Below are 15,414 nucleotides of genomic sequence, written 5' to 3' on the forward strand. Positions count from 1 at the left end.
TGACACTGGGGAATCCCTAGCCCGTCACATGACATGACCAGCCAATCACGCGACAGACACACTGCACACAGAAGTGCCCACTTCTAGAAGTGGCACTTCCACACTAGGTACATGCACGCCGCACACATCATCGCGCAGCATTCACTCCCACGAGTCCGCACATACCAAACTCGGGCCTGCACACCCCACGCATCAGGAACTACTAGGGACACATACATTCCCCATGCATTCCTATGGGAGGGCAGGCCTATCTCACCACATGCACTCAGAGCACGCACGCACTTTACCCTGGGACACAGGGAAAGTGCGCAGAGACCAAACAATTACCACACCAAGTCACCAATAAAAAGCAAAAAAAGTTCAGGGGTGAACCTGCCAGAAGGGCCAAGTCCAACACAACCCCCTTCCAGCCAAAACGCAGGGCAGACCAATCACCACCGTGATGGACTTCCCTGCTTGGGGCGATAGAACACGGACGCGGGCCCGCAACTGCATGGACACCCTCCGGTTCTACGCCACGGTGAACCCATGGAATTCTTTTTAACACCACTGTCCGGACCAACTGGGCTACCCCACTGGTACTCCCAAGCTGTCCGCGGCCAAGACCAGGCCCTAGGCCACCCAGGTGCCACTGGTCTTTGCCTAACCACAGAGTGGGGGGTAGTAACCCCTGGCACATAGCGGCCATTCTCCACTCTTCCTCTCTGAAAGACAGGACTAGACTGCCACTGGTTCTCCAGCCTAGGGTCTACACCCTCAGGCGGACCAGGAGTCTCAGGGAAAGCTCTCCTCCCCCTACCTCTTCTCCTAGGGTTCCTCCTCCTCTGGCGAGGGGTACACCTAGAACGCCATTCCAACCCAGGGTTTAACCCCTCAGGTTGTACCGGGGGCAGAGGTGGGCTCTCCCACCCTCTGCACCCCTTTCCAGAGCCCTGCTCCCTACCAACTGGGGCGGTACCTCTGGAAGAAGAACTGGTCGGGACGCTGATTACAGACGTCCCACCCGTCAGGTCAGGCTGATCCTGAACCTGGCCTCCCAACCTCCGGCCTAGAACCTTTGGTGGAATAATTGCCTGGCACTCCAGGACTTCTGGGGATTTCCACTCCATCCCCCTGAGGCTATCAAAGGACACATATGTCGAGCGACTGTCTGTCTGGCGCTGATCTCCCGTCCCCTGTCCACCTGACAGTGCGCGGAGATCCCCCAGAACAGAAGTGGTGCCACCCTGGTCACTACACGGGATCCTAGCCCAACTGGGTAGTCCCTGACCCACAGGCTCTTCCACTGGGAAACTCATCCCCCAATCACTCCTCACACTGGACTCCTGTACCCTCCCTACCGGAGCGGTACTGCCAGACTCTAGAACCACAGGAGCCCTGGTTACAGGTGCTCCAGGTCCTCTACTCACCAGGAGATCTCCCTCAAATGGGCTAACAGGACAGCCTAGGTCCGCGACTTGGTGTTCCCTCATGGAACCATCCAAGTCCTGAGGCAGGGTTTCGTACGTCCGGGGACCCTCGGTCACCCTCTCACTCCTGCTCCACTGAGCCAGGCAGTGAGCCCCTACACCCTCCTCGCTATCCTGGGACCTAGCTGGGCTACACTGAGCCTCTTCCACCACGCTGGGCTGGAAGATACCTGACCCACTACTTTTGGAGTCACTCCCTAATGACTCTAGAGAACCTCTAGCCCTTTCCCAGCGCTCTGCTTCCTCCGCAAGCTCAAGGGGCTCAGACAATCCACACCCCAACAGGTGTTGGCGCAACCCTGGCACACAACAACTGAGCAGGTGTTCTTTGAGAACCAGATTACACAGTATATCAAAATCACTTGCTGTGGAAATCCAATCAAACATTGCATCCTCACATCCATCCACAAACTCCTCCCAAGTCTGGTGAGACAGTTTCCTACTGCCCCTGAATTTCAACCTTAACTCCTCCTCCTGGGGAACAGGTACCAGACTGGGGGAACTGGGACTGGGATTTCCTACACTGGAATCTACATCGCTACTACCACTGGACTCAACCCTCCCTGGGGAGCCCAGAAAATTAAAACTGCGCGCAGGGGATAGTCTACCCTCCAGAGCTACTTTGCCTCTGGTGGAGGCCCTCTCAGCCTCCTCTACCCTCTCTCGCGCCAAGACCCACTCAGTCTCTCGCTGTTGCTTCCTGGCCTCCAGCTGCGCCATCGCCTGAGCATGCTCTAACCTGAGCTTCTCTAACGCCAGCTGGTGCTCCCTTTCTTTCCTCCTATCTTCCCACTCCTCTGGGGACAGGGAAAGGGATGAGGCGCTGCCTCCTACGCTGGACCCAGCAAGGGACGCCCTACCTATGGGGTCCTCACTCTCTACTGGCGTCCAGGTATTGTCATCCTCTACCTCCTCTTCTGACTCTTTCTCTGTACAGTACCTTTCTAACTCCTGCCTCTGGCGCCAAGCTAGCTCATAGGGATCACAAGCAGGCTCCATTCTGGCGGACGTTATGGTAACAATTATACAGGGAACCTAGGGGTCTGAGTTTCACACAGGAGCACACAATTCACAAAAATATTCAGCAAGCTCTCTAACCCAGAGAACTCACACTCACTTGCCTAGTGCCACACACCATTCATCCACACACACAACCCTCCCCTCGGACTGGTAAGGCAGTTTCTACCACCCCTGATTCCTCAACCTGACCACCACGTGACACAGGTACCAACTCTGGGCGCAGGGCGGGGGACAAATGTACAGGACACTATTACGCTGCCACCACTGGATCCCACCCTCTGGTGAATCCAGAAACACAATGCACTAAGGGGGATGATCTACCCTCCCGAGCTAGGGACACCTAACTCACAGTGCACAAAACCACATTTCCAAAGAAATGACAATTAAAAACAAACTTAGAACAATAATCCCTATACCATGTGATTTATCTAAATGCAGAGTTTTGTAGTGCGGCCAGTTGCCGCTGCGGTACAGCGCAAACGCAAGTCCAAATCCCACCGCTGATCACCAATGTTAGAAATGGGATTTCTGGTTGGCTAAGGCTTGCGCCAAAGTCAGGCAGAAACCACCACTCTAGTCAGGGCAAGGAAGTTACACGCCAAAGATAACCCCTGCTCACCCCCTTGGTAGCTTGGCACGAGCAGACAGGCTTATCCCTGAGGCGATGTGTAAAGCGTTTGCGCGCGCACCCAGCAACAACACCCAAGGCCCACCACAAAGGAAACTCCACACAAGGTATTCTATAAAAATAGCCTTTGTATTATACACAACACATTAGATAAAAACACACACTCTACAATGTGCCAACAGGCACGGGCCGAATTTACAAGGGATTATATGTACAGGGGACAGGGCCACATGGACCGCTGTCCGGAATTAGCACTCTTAGAACATAGCACTTGGAACATAGGAAATAAAACTACTGTTGCACAAAATTACACCTAGTACACAACCAGTCACTACTGGTATCAGGTAAGTACCACCTACGCAACCCTAACCACCTTAGGACAGTATTGCGCAGGGAATCAGGACCTCACTAGCACCACCTGTACTAGGGAGAAAACAACCACCTAAGTATCACAATACCTGTAGGGGTCTAAGCACATAAACACATGATGCAGAACATTCAGAGGTGTAAAGCAAAGCACATGACGCATAACCACATTCAGAGGTGCAGGAAAGGTACAATGGCGCAAAAACTCACATTAGCCACTATCTGTGGCAGTCCCTGGGCCAACTGGCCTGGAAGGGGCTAGGACGCCCTGCGTTCAACAAGTCAGGGGCAAGGCTGCGCAGGAGGCGCAGTCCAAAGCTCCGAGGGCCCCAACCTAAACGATGCAGCTGCCCACTAAGTGCTGGGCAGCTGGAGAAAGCAAACGTGGGCACCACTGTGCCTGGGAAACAACTCTTGTCGCTCCCGTGGAGCCTCGGGGCTCAAAACAACAACAAAAGCCCCCTAGAGCCTCTGTGGCTCTGTAAACTAATGTGGGGCAAGGTGGGAGTGGCCCGCTGCCATCTGGGGCCACTCAAACGCTGAAGAAATGCCCCGGTAACGTTGGAGCGCTCTGGGCGCTCTGAGCAATCACTGCTTCGTTGGAGCCTCCTGGGCTCGAGTACACGTTGGGGCGGCCCGCTGCCTTCCGGGGCCGCCCGACACCTGCACTGCCCCGGTGCCTGCCGGTGGAGCCCTCTCGGGGCTCAAGAAACTACTGAACTGCCCCCTACAGCATTGGAGCCTCGCAGGCTCTCGCTCACACAGGCCCCCCCCTCAGCCCCACGGGGACTCTTACATCCACGGACGCCTCACCTGGCTTCCAGGATGCTCCCGCGGCCGCGTCGGGCTTCTGGGCAGCGGCCGGCACGGGACGGACACGGAGCCTGCACGGCTCCGTCGGCTCAGCTCTCGCGGTCTCCTCTCGCTCGCCGGAGCACGGGGTGGGCTCCCGTAGACTTCCGGCCTCCGGCCGAGGCCCCGCCCACGTCACCACGAACTCTGCCTGACTTCCTGTCGTCCGGAGCCGGGCTGCAGCGGTGACTTTTGGATCGCGGTGATGTGGGGTGGGCACCCGCTAGGGGGGCGAGAATCCAAACGCGGCAAAGTCCCTGGAGGGGTGGGCACCCGCTAGGGATATTAATTTTCAATAAAGCGGGGTGGGCACCCGCTAACACGCTCGGCAATGTCCCTGGCAGGGTGGGCACCTGCCAGTGGACGTCGGAATCGGCAAAGACAGGGCAAACGCCGGGTGGGCACCGGCTTCCAAAAATAAAGCGCTCCTAGCGCTATGAAGCCAATGAAAGCGCTCCCAGCGCTACCAGTCGAATAAAAGCGCTCCCAGGCGCTTAGGGCTGCAAAAAGCGCTCCCAGCGCTTTAAGAATGATAATAAAGTCCAGCAACAAATGGTCCTTCAAGAGCAGGGGGGCAAGGCTGGACCCAGAGCCAGCTCACTGGGCCTCCAGGCAGGGAGGTAGTCCAAGTGGCGGTCCTCTGGTCCAGCAGCAGCAGCAGCCCCCCTCAGGTAAGATCCTGGCAGAGAACAGTTTCTGTGGGGACACAGCCCCATTTTTATACATGCAAACCCTTTGTTCTGGGGTCAGGGTGAGGGGGAAAACCAGTCGCAGCTGGTTGGGGAGCACCCTTGATGTGCTCAGCCCCTCACTCTATTCACTGGAAGGGCTAGGGTCGTCAGTCGCACCACAGGGGGCGGGGCCAGCATTGTGCTTGGAAAACCCTGTCCTATTCAGGACCCAGGTGGACTCCTCCCACCCATCTAGCTGCTGATCTCCCCATTCACCACTGGGTGACTCATCCTGACACTGGGGAATCCCTAGCCCGTCACATGACATGACCAGCCAATCACGCGACAGACACACTGCACACAGAAGTGCCCACTTCTAGAAGTGGCACTTCCACACTAGGTACATGCACGCCGCACACATCATCGCGCAGCATTCACTCCCACGAGTCCGCACATACCAAACTCGGGCCTGCACACCCCACGCATCAGGAACTACTAGGGACACATACATTCCCCATGCATTCCTATGGGAGGGCAGGCCTATCTCACCACATGCACTCAGAGCACGCACGCACTTTACCCTGGGACACAGGGAAAGTGCGCAGAGACCAAACAATTACCACACCAAGTCACCAATAAAAAGCAAAAAAAGTTCAGGGGTGAACCTGCCAGAAGGGCCAAGTCCAACACATATATATATATATATATATATATATATATATATATATATATATATATATATATATATATATATATATATATCACTGAAAAAATCATAGGTTTCACACACGTTATAGTTACGAATTAGCATTTAAAAAACCTTGCAAATTCACTTAAAAAACCATAGGTTTCACACATGTTATAGTTAGCTGGACATTTCACTCGTAAAAAACCAATGAAGTTCCCCTGTTATAGTTAGTGCAGGCAACTATAACTCACGCGACCGCAATCCTCTGCTGAACCTATGTTTTTGTCAGTGAATTTGTACGGTTTTTTAAATGCTAAGTTATGTATTTATTAATTTTTTTTTTTCAGGTTTTTCACCGTGCGCGCACCGTGCGCGCGATGTGGGCGCTCGGTGCGCTACGCGCACCGAGCACCCACGGTTCGCCGTGCGCGCACCGCGCGATTTAAAAAAAAAAAAAAATGTTTTTTTCGTCCTTGGGGGTCCTTCTGTGACTAATTGCACACGGGGTGGGGAGAGTGTGGATAATTTTTTTTTTCATATCATTTTTTACCGTACGCGTACGGTAAGCGTAATCGGCGAAATTAGCGAAAAAAAAACAAATTCCGTTTTTGGCTTGGGGGATCTTTGGGGACTCCCTTAACATGGCTATGTGTGTGGGAGCTGTCTAAACAGCCCCTTTACAAGTTTTTGTGCTTTGTATTTTCATCATCACTCTCAGTGCGAGAGAGAAAATGGCGGCCGCCGCTTCCTGGTTTCGGTCGATTCGAATGTTTACTAAGATCTAAGAGCCAATCAGAATCGCGCTCGCGCACGCCACCGTACGCGTACGGTAAGCGTACCGTAAGCGCACCGTAAGCTGGCTCAGATATATATATTGATTTAAAGGCTATTTTCTCAGAATCTACTGAACAGATTTACACCAAACCTACAAAAGGCACTTCCTTGACCTGAGGACTACCTCTCTGCCAAATTTCAAGTAATTCTGTTCAGCCGTTCGGGCTGTAGCCCTGTCTAAAGGTCCTATGGAAAAATGCATGGGAAAAACGCGTTTTGGGACCCCCCTTTTATCTCAGCCCCCGCTTGACGAATCCCCCCGAGACTTTCAGGGTAGGAGCGGAGCGTAGCGCCCCACCTATTTTGAAAAATTCGCGAGGATTCGTAGACCGGCGCCAAAGTTATTCAAAATAGAATGTTGCGGATTTCCTATGGAAACGTGGTCCTAACTATAACTACCTACTGGCGACCGCCAGTAGGTAATATATATATATATATATATATATATATATATATTTATATATATTAAATTAAGGCACTAGTTATGTTGATGAACTGTTGTTCATATGCACTGAATGAATTATGGCTGCCATCCCGTGTTCAAGGATGAGTCGTGGCCGAAATGCGTTGGGTTGTTTGATCTGGTATGATAAATAATCCTCCTAGCACAGCAACCTGGAAAGCATGATGTTGAATTCTGGGACAACAGCATATTATCCGTAAGAATATATATAATTACTATAAACGATTCAATAACAAAATATATTTACTCATTTCACCAATATATCAAGAAGTAAATCATTAAAATCCCATTAAACACAGTTACCAAAAAAATACAAACATTAAAAAAAACAAAAAAAAGCAAACAATATTAAATTTAAAAACAAATATTAATCATCATTTAAATTCGATTTCACCATTATTAGGGAAAGTGTTGGATTCCAGAAATATTAGATATACAATTCCCATTCCAGTTTAAGCAACAGAAGGGAAAGTGTTGCACTTGGGAGGTGGAAATGTATTATTTCCACTCAAGTCTAAGCAAGAGTAGGAAAAGTGAGGGTTTAGATTTACTATTCTTTCTCCATTCTAAGCAACAGTAGAGAAAGAATTAGACTTTGGAGGAGTTGGACTTTCTATTCCCATTCCAATCTAAACAACAGTAGGTAAAGTGTTGTATCTCAGTAGGGTTTGATTTACTATTTCTACTCCAGTCTAATCTACAGTAGGGAAACTGTTGCTCTTTGTGGGGGTTACATTTACTAGTCCCACTGCAGTCCAAGCAACAGTATGGAAATTGTTGCATTTTGGAGAGTGTGGATTTTCTATTCCTGCTTCAATCTAAGAAATGGTTGGGAAATCATTGGACTTCGGAGGAGTTGAATTTTGTATTCCCATTCCAGTCTAAGCAACAGTAGGGAAAGTGTTGGACTACAAAAGAGTTAAATTTGCTATTCCCACTCCAGTTTAAGCACAGTAGGGAAAGTGTTGGACTTTGGAGGGATTAGATTTACTATTCCCTCTCTAATCTGAGCAACAGTAGGGAAAGTGTTTGACTTCACAAGGACTACATGTATGAACTGAAATCCTATGAATACTTAATATAAAACATTATTAAATTACAATATACAAAAATAAATATATATATATTTTAACAAAACATTTTTTTTTTAAATCAATTAAAAAAGGTAGTAAGGGAAAAACAAAATTACATGTAATATCAACTTCCCTAAATACCCAAAATATTACAAAAAATATGAAATCGTTACTTATTTATTTCATTTCAAATAATGCATAAAACCCAATTACATTTTAAGTAACAAAAACCATTGCACAAATAAAATGTCACAAATATTAAACATTAAATAGATAACGTTTGAAGAAATTATAAATAAAACAATTAATATTTTTTTTCTACTACATACTACGCAGGTATCCTTTCTGACCCCAGGTGTGCCCACAGCCAATCCCCGATGGCAAACTTCTTTCATATGGTCTGGCAATGTCCACGGATTGCCCGTTACTGGACCCGGATTAGTACTACCCTCTAGGCCATCCTATTGACTCCGAAGGTGGTACTTTTGGAGATTATGGATGAGGTTGGGGGATCTTAGGTAGACAGAACTCTGGTGGGGTTGGCGGCCTTGGTGGCCAAGAGAGACACAGCATAGTCCTGGAAATGGCCGGACACACCAAAGTTTGGAGTTGGGGCGTGGTAACATGGATTGGTGTGCAAAGCAGGAGGAACCAATCTATATTGCCCGGGGATGTCTGCAGAAATTCTCTAAAATTTTAGGTTAATGGTGGGATTACTATGGGTTGTCCTCTATGATGGATAATATGCCTTTTAATATGGTCTGACTTGTGGTGGGCTGCGGGAGGGGGAGGTAGGGCCTGAGGCTGGAAATGAGGAGCATTTTTTTGTTCATGATATTTAGTTTTCATTTGTTTCATCTTTGCTACAATAAAATAAAATGCGTTTAAAAAAAAAAAAATCAATGAATATTAAAATATTATATATTGATTTACTTCCCAATCTACTCACCTAAAAAAAAACAGCATTAAAAATACATGTATAATAAACACATAAAAACTGTTATACATAACAAAAATACAGTACAACAATCATACAATAATTCATAAATTAAATGATATGCATAATAATCAAAAAATATTTAATTTAAAAATTAGCATTACATTAAAATACATTTACTTTTATTTAACTTTCCACCTTATTCACCTACAAACCCAGCAACCTGCAACTAAAATGTAACCAGGGTTACTGGAATCATGTGATTGTGCAGCCACCATGATTTTCACATAGTTATAGATTAGCCACATTTGCCACATAATTGTTCATCTGCTGCATAATCTGCAGATTTTAACCCAAAAAAATTGCTTCTAGCTCAAGTGATTCAAAAGTTACTGAAAACGCAGCAACACGTGTTGCGCTTAGTGGAAGCCCATTTGAAAAAGTTCACTGGTTGTTTATTGCTATATGTGGGTGTTAAACTGAGTTGCAACTAGCGCCCAGACAGTGTTACCGGTGTAAAAATGACAAAATGAGGAGGTAATGATAGCATAAAATGTGTCGCGTTACGCCGCATAATTAGCCTTTTCTTAACACATAATTTACTCAACCTGGCCACATAATTAGCCACCCCTGTGCATAATTCCAGTGGCCCTGAATATAACTTAAATGAGTATTAACTAGGTACAAAATTAACAATCAATGTAATCATTAATTAACAATTGAAAACTAATTAAAAAGGTTTGGGTTATTTATAACAGAATTAACTTCCCAACCTATGCCCCTACAAATGTAATAACCCACAACTAAAATATAACCCAATATTACTAATAATTAAACTAAAATAAAAATTTGAATTTCACTTTTACATTAAAAAATAACTTTTAAATAACTAATAATGAACTACAAAATGTATTAAGAATAATAAACAAATTAATATAAAATTAAAAATATTTCTAATTTCATTAACATCTTACCCTATCCCCCTCCAAACCCAACGACACACTACATTATAAAAAACTAATAATATTTTTTAAATGCTAAATTACTTAAAATAAAACTATATTTCTAACATTATTAACAATTATACCAACAATCCAAACATCTAAAATCAATCCTTTAATTTAAACACATAAAAATTCTTACAATTTATAATTTTTACAACTATATTACTGAAAAGAAAGATTAAAAACAATGATATTCTCGAAAACAATATAATTTAGCAATACAAAATATTCTTGACAATGATATTCTATAACACAGTATTTAGTTTTTGAATCACTATATTTGTTTTAGATATTTATCTTTTACAATATTTTAAACTTGATGTTTTGTCTAAAGACCTAAGCTGAGTGACTCCAAGGGTCAGTTGGCTAACCTCCTGGCTGAGCTACAGGGACACAATAAGCTCCAGAGGTCCCTTCGAAACTGCCAGTCGATCTGCTGCACTGGAACTACCTGGACCTGCAACTAGACCTTACTGAGCACTGTTGGCCTCTGCTAGAGTGAGTTCCTGATCCCCAAAAGGTGCCTCCCCAGGTCCTGGACCTTTGCCTGGTACCAGTTGATCTCCTCCTGTGAAGAAAGGTGAAATCTTGATGTTTTGGGCTCTTCTCGACCACGTGTTGTTCATGACGACCGTCTATGTAACGATCCAGTGAACCTGACTCTCTGTGCTACAGAGACACCAGCGATGACCGGCAACGCGAGAGCTGCACTTCGGGCTACACCACAACAGCCTGTGCTGACCACCAACACAAAGCTTCAGCAACAACCAGCTGTGATGCCCAGCCAGCACTTTGGGGTGCATCGACGACAGCCCGCAACGCCTGGCCTGCTCTTCGTGCCACAGCGATGATCATCTGTGACGCTCTCTTTGCTCTTCACGACCTCCTCCATAGCAAACTGAACTCTTTGTGCCAGACTTTGAAAAGGTAACTTTTTCATCTGGACTAACCTGGTCCCTGAATCTGGCCCACAATCCATCATGGTCAGCCTGAACTTGTGACTTTCCCCCTGGTCTAGCATGACCAATGACCGCGAGTGGCACTTTTTGCCTTTATACGCTATGCCTACCTAAAACTGAAATGTAATATTTCTGGTTCTAATGATTGGATTTTTGTCATTATAGTTGCATTTAATTTACTAATATACTCTGTTTTTTCTAAATTGGTTTAGGATTGTTCTTGTGTTGTGTTTTCGCCTTATTTCTGTTTGCGTACTATAATTACTTTACAAATTACCTCTAAATTAAGTCTGACTGTTTTGTGCCAATCTGCCAGAGGGTTAAGCACAGGTTAATTTAGTGGATTTTGTGGTTCACACTGACAATGATTGTGTTTGTTGCTTGTGTAGGGTTTGCACCCCCCATCTCAACCAATAACCAAGTTTTGTTACAAGACTCAACACCCTTCACTCGCAAAATGGGCAGCACACCCAGTGGAATAAATAATCCCACAGTTCCCATCCTATGCCAGTGGAGGATGCACTTTCCAGATTACCAAGAAACATGACATGCCCTTACAATCCCACCCAGCTGAGTACACATCTGGCACATATTCTCACTGATTCCTCACAACCAAGGTCAAACATCTATTATGTAAAGCTGCTCACGTTTGCACAAAGCAACCACAAATATCAAAATACGCATACCATGACATTTAAGTATTCAATATAACATCCACCTAACACAACTGACCACAGCAATAGCGCAGCTGCGAGAGCCGGAGCACCATAAACACCACACTCGCAAATATCAGAAAATGAACCGCCAATGCAGAAGCACGCCCACTTTGTCTATAATATAAGAACATGTGTGTCAAGAATTGCGGGGCATGTACACAGCAATAGCTGACAACAATATTATGTCTGTCAAAAAAAGATTGCCGAAATGCAAGCAAAAATACGCTACAACACTCATAATGAGAGGCACAAGCACAGAATCTTTCAAAGCGGTCATTCAGATAGCAGGGATAGTAAAAGCTATAATCCTTATAGTGGGAGCATTCTCCGAAATAGCACATATCATTTCTTCAATTTCATGAAAAGTCCGAGAATAACAGTCAAATCGCGAATAACTATAAACAGAGCTGTCTCCATTCTCTGTCCCTGCCCTGCACCATCCACAGAGCTCACATGCACAGATGCCGCGCTTTAAGCATGAGGGTCACCCAACCGAACAAGGCCTACACCACTTGAGTCGGTCTATCCCCATGACCGGAAGTGAGACTTGAGAGCTAGGATGGGGAATAAGCTAACACGTCCTTTCCTTTTCCATGAACCAACGCTGAAAGTGCCTTTTCTTTTTCGTAATGGAAAGAAGACACGTCACAGACGCTCGAGGAAGATAACCTTCCTTTGGTACTGCAGAAATATTCGGTAGAAGGGTGGCAGATGTCAAGCCCGGCCAAGTACACAGGAGCTTATTTACAAGCCCCTTACGCCACCCGTACGTCACTTTTACCATGATTAAAAATGGCGCAAAAGTGACGCAATGGGCTTGTAATTAAGCCCCACAGCCCTTACACATGGCCTTGACAGCACAGCCGGAAAGGAAGGACCCAGAACACAGAGTACTCAGGAAATCCAGTGAGTATGCATCAGATGGAAACTGCTGAACAGTTGGCAACTCAAACGACATGCACAGCTGTCTAGCTCATTTTAAACAAATGTTGTTCTTACCCTCACTGTCAAGATAAAAATGCACAGCTTATGTGGCCTAACTCACAGCACAAAACAAACTTCTCTAAAACATAGCAGGCCATCATGTTTTGGGGTCGTTTTTCTGCCACAAAGCAGACAGTCAGATTGGCCATTCTCCCTTGAGGGGAGAATGCTGTCTCAGTTCCTGGCGAGGTCTCTCTCCACGAAGAGAAGGTGGCTACTACTCCTGGCCCGACAATCATAAGTGTGAAAACCCCACCATGCCTGCACATTCTACAGTCTCTCGCTGTAAACTTCCACAAATGCTCCTCCCGTGAATCAGGGTCTGTCCTTTGTGCACAAAGAAAGCTCTTTTTGCTCACTAAAGTTGAATTTAGGGCTCAAGTGGATTGTGACTCTGGTTCGTAATGTCTGCTGTTTGGTAGTAACTAAGAATACAGGCAGTCCTGTGGGTTAAATCGGGCTTCATCTGTCTTCAGAGACTGCACTCATAACAGTTTCAGGGTAAACAGGGCCAAAATACAAGTTTACCCCAATGACCGCAGTCTTTGTTTTGTTCCAAGGTCGCTCAATATTGCATAATACAGATGATGGGGTGAGAAGTTGCTTACATAATGTAAGGATAATATAAGAAGAGAACCAAGTGAATAAAACGTAAGTGTATAAACTATCCTGAAAATTAACCATCATTCTGGTATCATATAGCTATATGAAACCTTACCAGAGTATACTCAGTGAAGCAAGATCTGTTTTGAGCAATCGGCGCTATACACAACCCCGAAATAGATGGAATAGATATCGCGATCACTACCCATGAAAGTCTGAACTGGGATTCTCCAAAAATATATAGAATCATTTTGCAATCTAGAAATATTCATTCAAATAAACGTGCATTCTGCTACCTCTTGGTGGTCTATGTTTTCAATGTCCACACTGACTTCTAACCCTGTTTCTATAAATAGCATAGCAGAATGAACGGAAAAACGCCACCGTGGTATTCAGTTCTATCCATGTAAACCCCTCGACTTCATGCACGGCCTGCATCTTGCGATTGCTTTTTCCGCGCCTGCAGTTGTCCTATCTTTACCTCAGGTCCTCGACAGCATTCTGGGAAGCCGAGGACTTCTGTTATCTCTTAGATCCTTTGGAATACGGTCCAGAGGCGCTCCCTGGGCGAGGGCCGGTGGATGGAATCCCCCGGAGCTTTCAGGGTGGTACATCAAAGCGAAGTCTCGTTTTGCGAGAAGCGGTGATTATTGAACAGCATTACATAGCATTGCCCTGTCTTGTCTCTTCGAGCCTCCCTCTCTCATCTGTCACTCACCTGCCCGTCACCTCCCGGTGGCTCTGGGGTTATGCATGTGCTGTCTAGATATGAGTCTTAATCAGCGTCACAGAAGCACACGACTTTTAAAGAACGGAAACCACCAGCTGACCTACTGCCCGTCGGGGGTAGTCGAGAAGCTGCAGCGGCTGTCTCACCTGTCCTGCACTGTCCGTCACACTGTCCATCACCGGCACATGTCGCTTCAGGAATATTTTCGATTGGCTGAATTAAAAGAAGGTCGAATATTTATAAGTCTCATCTACAATAATGATGAGTTAGAAATCGGCCGATATTTTCCAGAAGCACCTGCTGGGGACGAACGTTCGAAATGGCATTCAATGTGTTTTGTCCGTGGGCACAAAGTTCAGCAGTGAAAGGGCAGCGCGAAATCTGCCCATGCAGGGCTCACGCCGACTGCCGGGCGCCAAGAACAAAAGAACGGAGAATGGATCAGAACTCTCGCCTGCCTGCCTCGGCTCTACAGAGAAGGATCTGCTTTGTTCCCTAATCAATGTGTTGCGTCTAGAAAAAACGACCGCTGTTGTTTGCATTTTCAACGACACTTGATGTGTTTGATGTGGCAGATATTACTAACGGCCATTTGAGATACACAAAGAAGGATTACGGCCGGCAGGTATTTTTAAAAGCATTATATCTGGATGCCAAAATGGCGTGTTTGAGTAATAAGCAGCGCGGCTGTTAAATACACAGGCATAGCTGCTATTGAATATCATATTTCACAGCCGTGAGCATTAAACACTCTGGTGCATATTATCAAGGGCCATATCGCCGCTTTTTTGGCTTTAAAAGGGCCTTATTATTATGGTTGAAGGTTTGGAGTACCCTCAAGGCTGGTTTTTTGATGATGGTACTGGAAGATTGTTTAAAATTTGACAAATGGTCAGCCATCCTGTGGCTAGTATATGTTAAAAATACCTTTTATGACCTTGGTTTTAACTCTCTTTTTGAGTCTCCAGAGGCTACTGGTCCCCAAACAAAAGAGATGGTAAAGAAAGAATTTGAATCATACAGGGAGGAAATCAGAATCTTAAAATCTCTTAATGTGGAATCAGTTATGATATGTATGCACATTTTAAGTACATCAGGTTTTGAACCTTATTTAATTTGGTTTACTAAACATGAGCGCAGATTTTATTTGACTAGGTTTAGATTAAATATGATTAATTTCCTAGTTGCATTCCCCCAATAAGGCTCTTGGCTTGCTACCCTGCCCTATTGTCCATCTGATTCTAAATATCCTCAAGCTACTGCACATTTTTTTTTGTACTTTGCATAGTTTTCTATATATATATATATAGTTCGCTTCTTACGTCCAATTCTTCTGTACAAGCACTTTATCTCTTATAAAGAAGGGTTGGGATATCCCCAAACCTTAGTCTCCCCATAAGTGTGTTTCTCTGTATTG

General features: G+C 45.8%; 1 protein-coding gene across 2 annotated transcripts in view; it reads right to left on the reverse strand.

Annotated features, from left to right (window-relative positions):
* LGSN (lengsin, lens protein with glutamine synthetase domain) overlaps positions 1-14,296 on the reverse strand; it is a 159,180-nt gene extending 144,884 nt beyond the window's left edge. For both annotated transcript variants that reach the window (XR_014962963.1, XM_085610895.1), the window contains exon 1: positions 14,144-14,296. Coding sequence is in view for 1 of the 2 variants with exons in the window: in XM_085610895.1 (XP_085467021.1) it covers positions 14,144-14,173 (30 nt within the window). In the remaining variant the exon portion in view is untranslated. The remainder of the gene's footprint in view (positions 1-14,143) is intronic.
* Between the last annotated feature and the right edge of the window lie 1,118 nt (positions 14,297-15,414).

Source organism: Triturus cristatus, chromosome 6 (assembly GCF_964204655.1).
Source record: "Triturus cristatus chromosome 6, aTriCri1.1, whole genome shotgun sequence".
Taxonomy (NCBI): domain Eukaryota; kingdom Metazoa; phylum Chordata; class Amphibia; order Caudata; family Salamandridae; genus Triturus; species Triturus cristatus.